The 10,000-nt window shown below is 44.7% G+C and overlaps 1 protein-coding gene across 3 annotated transcripts in view; it reads right to left on the reverse strand.

The window, feature by feature from the left end:
* btbd11b (BTB (POZ) domain containing 11b) overlaps positions 1-10,000 on the reverse strand; it is a 52,487-nt gene that overhangs the window by 16,179 nt on the left and 26,308 nt on the right. For all 3 annotated transcript variants that reach the window (XM_035524844.2, XM_081715524.1, XM_081715525.1), the window contains exons 2-4: positions 9,413-9,562; positions 874-1,078; positions 238-390 (exon numbers count right to left, since the gene is read on the reverse strand). In XM_035524844.2, the coding sequence (XP_035380737.1) occupies positions 238-390; positions 874-1,078; positions 9,413-9,562 (508 nt within the window). The remainder of the gene's footprint in view (positions 1-237; positions 391-873; positions 1,079-9,412; positions 9,563-10,000) is intronic.

Here is a 10,000-nt window from a genome sequence, read left to right on the forward strand (position 1 = left end):
CATTTACACTCTTGCTCTGGACATGCAACAGTGTGGACGCTGAGAAGGATCTGGCTTTGTTTATCTCCGGATCACCTTTACTCAATGCCGTACACTCACAGGGTTCGGACTTAAGTAACAGTGTTGGGAAAACAGTGCACATGTCTATCAGGATGCACACACCCTGGACTCAAACAGTGTAGGAAAACATGATTGTGCTCAGTACTGCTGTTCACGAAGTCTGGAATGGTCCCGTACTTCAGCTGTCGAGGTTCGCAGTCCACCCCAGGCATCAGGACCCTGGCTGCCTGTCGGACGTCATCGCTGTCGATGGAGGAGCTGCGTCTGTGCTCGGCATGTGCCACAGCCACTCTGATCCACTCCATGATGGGCGGCAGTACAGCATACGGCCTGCAGGGGGAGACAGGCAGCAGACTCTGGGCGGACAGCCAGTTTGACTCACGCTGGACGGACTGGCAGGTTTGCTCAGCTGACAGCAGCTCAGCATGTCCAAGCTCTGAAGGCTCTGCCAAGAAACATCTCACAGCTGAAGCTGGACTCTCACAGACGACCTTCCACTCATCGTCTGAGTCAAGCATTAAATGATCAGTAGAGGAATCCTGACCATTCTGCTGAATCTATTGTTAATTTAAAAAACCAAATAAGACCGTGACACAGGTATGTGCTTAAAAGCTTATCAAAACATCTCACCGAGACGGTTTTTGTTGCCTTAGTTATGGTTTCGTGTTCCGTAGTGTCTTGGAAGAGACGCTGAACTGCACGGGTTTCCCCACAGCTCAGCGTTTCAAACACTTCCCGTCTGCTTAAAAGGTACAGAGCTACCATAGCAACCCAGTGACACTCCGGGAAATGCAGACAAAGGGCGTGCGTCACCTTTCCATGTGCAGGGAGACTTTGGGGGGCTCTGGGCTGGGATTCTCCCAGTCCATCTGAGGGCAGTGCATGAAGTAGCAGAGAGTGTACAGTGCCTCAGGCTCCCAGTGCAGCAGGCTGGGCTTCTGGTGGACGGGCGTCCCGTTGCTCTGGTTCTGGACGCTGAGCGGTTGCAGGTGATGCATGGCTCTGGACACCATGTCACCTGTGGAGAGAGACAGTTCCGCTCAGAGGAGGCTGGTACTGGGAACTTTGGGAGGACGAGCAATGGGCCTCACGCACACACACACACACACACACACACACACACACACGAGCATCAGGCAACACCCTCTCCCTCTGCCTTAGCCATGGCAGTCACATACACACACACACACACACACAATCACACATACACACACACACACACACACACACACGAGCATCAGGCAACACCCTCTCCCTCTGCCTTAGCCATGGCAGTCACATACACACACACACACACACACAATCACACACACAGACACACACACACACACACACACAAGCAGGGGTCAAAACCCACTCCCTCTGCCTTAGCCATGGCAGTCACATACAGACACACACACACACACACACACACCCATTCATTCTCTCTCACACACACACACACACACACACACACCCATTCATTCTCTATCTCTCTCACACACACACACACACACACACACACACATACACACACACGCACACCCATTCATTCTCTCTCTCACACACACACACACGCACACACACACACACACTCACTCACATGCACACTCACGCACGCACACACACGCACGCACACACACACACACACACACACACACACACACACACTTAAGAAAAGTGGGGAGCAGGAAGAACAAATTAAGATAATCTCTCTCTATCTCCCTCTATATATCTCTCTCTCTCTTTCCCTCTCTCTCACTCCCCCTCTCTCTCCCTCTATCTCTCTCTCTCCCTCTCTCTATCTCTCTCTCTCTCTCTCTCTATCTCTCTCTCTCTCTCCCCCTCACTCTCTCTCCCTCTCTCTCATTCTATCACCCTCTTGCTCTCTCTCTCTATCTCTCTCCCTCACTCTCTCTCCCTCTCTCTCATTCTATCACCCTCTTGCTCTCTCTCTCTCCTTCTCTCTCTCTCTCCCTCTCTCTCTCTCTCTCTCTATCTCTCTCTCCCCCTCACTCTCTCTCCCTCTCTCTCATTCTATCACCCTCTTGCTCTCTCTCTCTCTCTCTCTCTCTATCTCTCTCCCTCACTCTCTCTCCCTCTCTCTCATTCTATCACCCTCTTGCTCTCTCTCTCTCTCTCTCTCACCAGTGTCTTCATTCTAAACCTTTACATACATACATGCCATTAAATTCAGAGGCCTTAACACTTCTAGACCATAACAGGATTACGCAACACCCCCACCCCTCATGGGGCAGTATATAAACATGCATAAACATTCATTAAGAGTTCCACTCTGTTCAAACAGACCTAAATTTGGGCTTCGTCTCCTAGATCTCCTTTGTCTAAGTGAATTAACAATCTGACGGTCAGTGTGTGGTGAGTGCGGAGGAGTCTGGTGTGTAGAGAGTCCCGTGGTGTGCGGAACTGCTCTGCACGGAGTGCAGTAACAGGGTCACTACAGAAGACTCAGTGTAAACAAGGGAGCAAAGGCACAGAAATTACCCAGCAATTACGGGATTACACGGCGATATGCAATCCTCATATTACGGGACTACATGACGATATGCAGTCCTCATATTATGGGATTACATGGTAATATACAGTCCTCATATTATGGGATTACATGGCGATATGCAGTCCTCATATTATGGGATTACATGGCAATATGCAGTCCTCATATTATGGGATTACATGGCGATATGCAATCCTCATATTATGGGATTACATGGCACTATGCGGTCCTCGTATTACGGGATTACATGGTGATATGTGGTCCTCATATTACAGGATTACATGGTGATATGCAGTCCTGATATTACGGGATTACATGGTGATATGCGGTCCTCATATTATGGGATTACATGGCAATATGCGGTCCTCATATTACGGGATTACATGGTGATATGCGGTCCTCATATTACGGGATTACATGGTGATATGCAGTCCTCATATTATGGGATTACATGGCAATATACGGTCCTCATATTACGGGATTACATAATGATATGCGGTCCTCATATTATGGGATTACATGGCGATATGCGGTCCTCATATTACGGGATTACATGGTGATATGCGGTCCTCATATTACGGGATTACATGGTGATATGCGGTCCTCATTTTATGGGATTACATGGCAATATGCGGTCCTCATATTACGGGATTACATGGTGATATGCAGTCCTCATATTACGGGATTACATGGTGATATGCGGTCCTCATATTATGGGATTACATGGCAATATGCGGTCCTCACATTACGGGATTACATGGTGATATGCATTCCTCATATTACGAAAGCCATTAACTAGAGCAGCACACTTCACACTGATCTTCAGATAATGACAGAGGTGTTGACATTTACACCTGCAGACATGTAGACACTAGAACGAGGCTGAGAAACACACACGCACACACACACAGGGTTCTTGTGGGCGACATTTCTGTGGCCGGTAGATTCATCTCTTATTCATGACAGACGGTGACTTTTCCCTTTGAGGCTGAGAGGTGGCAGGAGCTGAGTGGGACCGATATCTACTCCGAATAAACCATGAGAGAGATATACACTCCGGATAAACTAGGAGAGAGATATACACTCCGGATTAACTATGTGAGAGATATACACTCTGGATAAACTAGGAGAGAGATATACACTCTGGATAAACTATGAGAGATCTATACACTCCGGATAAACTAGGAGAGAGATATACACTCTGGATTAACTATGTGAGAGATATACACTCTGAATTAACTATGTGAGACATATACACTCTGGATAAACTATGAGAGATCTATACACTCCGGATAAACTAGGAGAGAGATATACACTCTGGATTAACTATGTGAGAGATATACACTCTGGATTAACTATGTGAGAGATATACACTCTGGATTAACCATGAGAGAAATATATACTTTGGATTAACTATGAGAAATATATACACTCTGGAATGACCAGAAGAGTGATATACACTTCAGATTAACCATCAGGGAGACTCACTCCTGCAGCTACTGGCACTTATCGACTCCTTGATGCACTCGTTCTCTGTCTTGAGGATAAACTTACACATCGACACTGTAACTGCCATGAAGATGACTCACTGCAACGCAGAAATCACAGGGTTTGAACAGAATGAAAAAAAAGATGTTCCGATGGTTTTAGGAAAACTAAACTGAACGAATGGAATGAAGAAATAATGAGGGTGGAGCTGAATAAGGAATGGGGGTGGAGCTGAATAAGGAATGGGGGTGGAGCTGAATAAGGAATGGGGGTGGCTCTGAGTATGAGAGATGAGGCCTGCCTTGGTTTAGCTCCACCCAGGGCCACAGAACACACATCTTACCTGATCTAATGCGTGATTTCCTCCAGTCTGTCCTAAGGATGCTGTGTGCTGAACTGTACACAGCTGAACTGTACGCGGCTAAACTTGGCTTCTGAGCTACTGAGGCAACAGAGAAGCTACGATAATTTCACTCTTACCCGAAACACTTAAGAGATGTGACATTGTGCAAAACACCCAGTAAGACTGTACTTACTCATCTGAAGGTTTCACACACTACGGAAACACAACAGTGACCGTGACGGTGGGGACCCTGATCACTGCCTGACCGTGACGGTGGGGACCCTGATCACTGACAGACCGTGACGGTGGCGAGACTGATCACTGACAGACCGTGACGGTGGCGACCCTGATCACTGACAGACCGTGACGGTGGGGACCCTGATCACTGACAGACCGTGACGGTGGGGACCCTGATCACTGACAGACCGTGACGGTGGCGACCCTGATCACTGACAGACCGTGACGGTGGGGACCCTGATCACTGCCTGACCGTGACGGTGGGGACCTGATCACTGACAGACCGTGACGGTGGGGACCTGATCGCTGAGAGAACGTGACGGTGGGGACGGTGGGATTATCCAGACACAGTACTCTTCCACCATCTCAGCAATTTGTCACATATGGTGCATTTTGCCATCATAGCAGCACTAATGCACTGCCACTGAACACGGCTTGTAATTGTCTTGATAAAAATGGCAGCAGTACCTTCATTAAGGAAAGTCCTGAACACTAATGAGGAGATGACACAGATGTGGTCTAGCCAATCACGGATCACAGCAGTGGCCTTGCGAAGAGACACATTATTTCATTCGGTTACACTTGCCCCACTGGTTCTTAAGCAAAAATATAAAATTCCACCAATGGGAAGGATTCATATTTTCAATCTTAATTCTTTAGATGGTTGTGGCTAATGTGAGACTAAACTGAATCAGTGCTGTCCCTCGGGAGAGAGGATCTCCACGAACAGGACGCACTGTGCTTGCAGGAGAAATTTGGGCAGCCACTGTGTTCCAGCTTTCAACTTTTGCTAAGCTTTAAAGTAGAGCCCTGGGACATCAGCACACCGAACAGCCTCAACCTGCACCTCATCTAAGTGACTGGTGGGCATTCAGAGGATGATGTGATGAGAGTGCTGTCAAGGAGAGAGCAAAGGTTAGACAGTACTACTGCTTATACACTCACTAATACTACTGCTTATATACACACACTAATACTACTGCTTATACACACACTAATACTACTGCTTATACACTCACTAATACTACTGCTTATACACACACTAATACTACTGCTTATACACTCACTAATACTACTGCTTATATACACACACTAATACTACTGCTTGTACACTCACTAATACTACTGCTTATACACTCACTAATACTACTGCTTATACACACACTAATACTACTGCTTATACACACACTAATACTACTGCTTATACACTCACTAATACTACTGCTTATACACACACTAATACTACTGCTTATACACTCACTAATACTACTGCTTATACACTCACTAATACTACTGCTTATATACACACACTAATACTACTGCTTGTACACTCACTAATACTACTGCTTATACACTCACTAATACTACTGCTTATACACACACTAATACTACTGCTTATACACTCACTAATACTACTGCTTATACACTCACTAATACTACTGCTTATACACTCACTAATACTACTGCTTATATACACACACTAATACTACTGCTTGTACACTCACTAATACTACTGCTTATACACTCACTAATACTACTGCTTATACACACACTAATACTACTGCTTATACACTCACTAATACTACTGCTTATACACACACTAATACTACTGCTTATACACTCACTAATACTACTGCTTATACACTCACTAATACTACTGCTTATACACACACTAATACTACTGCTTATACACACACTAGTACTACTGCTTATACACTCACTAATACTACTGCTTATACACACACTAATACTACTGCTTATACACTCACTAATACTACTGCTTATACACACACTAATACTACTACTTATACACACACTAGTACTACTGCTTATACACTCACTAATACTACTGCTTATATACACTCACTAATACTACTGCTTATACACTCACTAATACTACTGCTTATACACACACACACTAATACTACTGCTTATACACTCACGAATACTACTGCTTATACACACACTAGTACTACTGCTTATACACTCACTAATACTACTGCTTATACACACACTAGTACTACTGCTTATACACTCACTAATACTACTGCTTATACACTCACTAATACTACTGCTTATACACACACTAATACTACTGCTTATACACACACTAGTACTACTGCTTATACACTCACTAATACTACTGCTTATACACTCACTAATACTACTGCTTATACACACACTAATACTACTGCTTATACACACACTAATACTACTGCTTATACACTCACTAATACTACTGCTTATACACACACTAATACTACTGCTTATACACTCACTAATACTACTGCTTATACACACACTAATACTACTGCTTATACACACACTAGTACTACTGCTTATACACTCACTAATACTACTGCTTATATACACTCACTAATACTACTGCTTATACACTCACTAATACTACTGCTTATACACACACTAATACTACTGCTTATACACACACTAATACTACTGCTTATACACACACTAATACTATTGCTTATATACACACACTAGTACTACTGCTTATACACACACTAGTACTACTGCTTATATACACACACTAGTACTACTGCTTATATACACACACTAATTCTACTGCTTATACACACATTAATACTACTGCTTATACACACACTAATACTACTGCTTATACACACACTAATACTACTGCTTATACACTCACTAATACTACTGCTTATACACACACTAGTACTACTGCTTATACACTCACTAATACTGCTGCTTATACACTCACTAATACTACTGCTTATACACACACTAGTACACACTAATACACACACTAATACTACTGCTTATACACACACTAATACTACTGCTTATACACACACTAATACTATTGCTTATATACACACACTAGTACTACTGCTTATACACACACTAGTACTACTGCTTATATACACACACTAGTACTACTGCTTATATACACACACTAATACTACTGCTTATACACACACTAATACTACTGCTTATACACACACTAATACTACTGCTTATACACACACTAATACTACTGCTTATACACACACTAGTACTACTGCTTATACACACACTAGTACTACTGCTTATACACACACTAATACTACTGCTCATGCTCATGTGCACACCCAACCATGCTACATATATACATAGATACAAGTCTACCTCTCTCAAGTCTGCAGATCTCTTCACATACACTCTGTGATGGCTGTCCTAACACGGACACAGCCTGTGTGTGACAGGCTGATTCCTGCCAATAATGAAGGCTTTCAGCAGGATGTGTAAATCAGGCATAGTGATGTCTCTTCAACCTTTCTCACAGGGCATTGTGAAAAGCCAACACAGAGAGAGAGAGAGAGAGAGAGAGAGAGAGAAAGAGAGAGATTGAGAGGGCGAGAGAGAGCGAGAGAGATGAGGGAAAGAGAAAGAGATAGACAGAGAGAGTGAGAGAGAGTGATGAAGAGCGCGTGTACGAGGAAGAGAGGACACAGAGAGGCAGGGAGGTGACGCCGAAGGAAATGCTATATTCAAATCTCCATGGATACTGCGCATATGAAAGAAGGCCTGTAGAGGTTTGGTATTTAAGTTAGAATGCGTGTGGGCATTTTTGGAGGGAGTGGGAGGTCCAGTCAGCATTTACCTCCTGCTGATGTGCCATCTCTCCCAGTGAGGTGCAGGAGGCCGCATGTTCAGGAAAACAGCGGTTCCACACGCTCTGCTCTTTCTGTGCTGGTTCTGTACTAGTTTTGAGGAATATATTTGTCAAATCACAGCTGACACCCAGCCAGACACGGCGGCACTGTGTATTCACACACACCCACGGACGGCAAACGCAGATCCAGTTTGCAATACATGGCTCTGGTTCCCGTACATCACTGCTCCTTCTTCAGCAGAACAGTAATCACACTCACCTGTTTGCAACCACACTATGGCGACACAAACCGGCAGGACTTTCAGTCCCAGTGCTTTCAGTCCTGGTTCATCCTGTTTAAATCTGTCTCCTGTGTAGAGTCTCAATGTTAGTCTCCTCTTTTCCTTTTCCTTGTGACTGTGTTTTTTTAGCTTCTGTAATCAAACCGGATTGTGTTTGCTTGTCCTGTCCTGCCTCACACAATGTCTCAATATTCTTCATTCAGAGTCTGTGATACTGAAGTTGTCTACTTTCGACTTGTCTAGTCTAATCAATATTTAACAGTAAATGAAATGTTTATTAATATACCAAATATAGATCTCAGGAAGAGAACAGGCACACTGTTTAAATCATTGGATTACAGTACAAGATCACTGGTTTCTTTAGCGGTGATGTTACAAATGAGATTTTTAAACACAAGCTCTAACGATTTCAGCTATTTCCATAAAGGATAAAAGGTGTCTCTAATAGTTCTAATTGTAATGCCAGCAGACTGTTAAATGTCTTCACGGTCACTGTAGTCTCATGGAGTGAAACTGCACTTCACGGCAATGACTGTGGGCGAAATCTGCACTCTGACAGTAGAATGTAAAACACAGGAAGTGGCAGAGTGGGCAGGAATAAGACTGAGAGTGCATCTGTATATCCAGAGGTGACCAAACACGTTTCCATGTGTATGTGAGAGAGAGTGAGATGGAATGAGATGGTGTGAGACAGTGAGAGTGAGAGAGAGTGAAGTAGAGATACATTAAGATGGGTGATCACTCAGAGGACCTTTGACCTTAGAGTGTTCATTAATGCATGAGAGCTTTGCGTTGAGACTTTTTCTGAAGAACACCCTTATCACGGAGGAGATTCCGGGGGCTGCCGTAAAGATGTAAACGTGTGGACTCACTGAGCTCAGCGATGCTTCCCACCCGGGTGGCCAGCAGACACTGCTCTAGGGTGCGGAGCTCCATTTCACTGTAGGCCTGGCCATCACCCAGCTTCCCTAGTCGCTGCTGGTCCCTGTGGAGACTCAAGCTGTCTGGCAGACAGAGGATCCCTTAGCGAGAGAGAGAGAGAGAGAGAGAGAGAGAGGGAGAGAGGGGAGAGTTTGTTAGGAGGCACTAAGTAAAAGTTTACCTAAAAGGATAATGCTTGGCTTTAAGAGCTACAGCGCTGGACATCCAGGCCAGACCCTTTATCCAGGACGTCTGGCCCAGATCCTTTATTCAGCACATCCAGGCCAGACCCTTTATCCAGGACGTCCAGGCCAGACCCCTTATCCAGCACATCCAGCCCAGACCCTTTATTCAGGACGTCCAGCCCAGACCCCTTATCCAGAATGTCCAGGCCAGACCCCTTATCCAGAATGTCCAGGCCAGACCCCTTACTCAGGGCATCCAGCCCCGACCCCTTATACAGGATATCCAGGCCCTTATCTAGGACGTCCATCCCATGAGCCTGTTCACCACGTTTATCTCATTGGTCACGCACGAAT

Source organism: Electrophorus electricus, chromosome 6 (assembly GCF_041902795.1).
Source record: "Electrophorus electricus isolate QZ-2024a chromosome 6, ASM4190279v1, whole genome shotgun sequence".
Classification (NCBI taxonomy): domain Eukaryota; kingdom Metazoa; phylum Chordata; class Actinopteri; order Gymnotiformes; family Gymnotidae; genus Electrophorus; species Electrophorus electricus.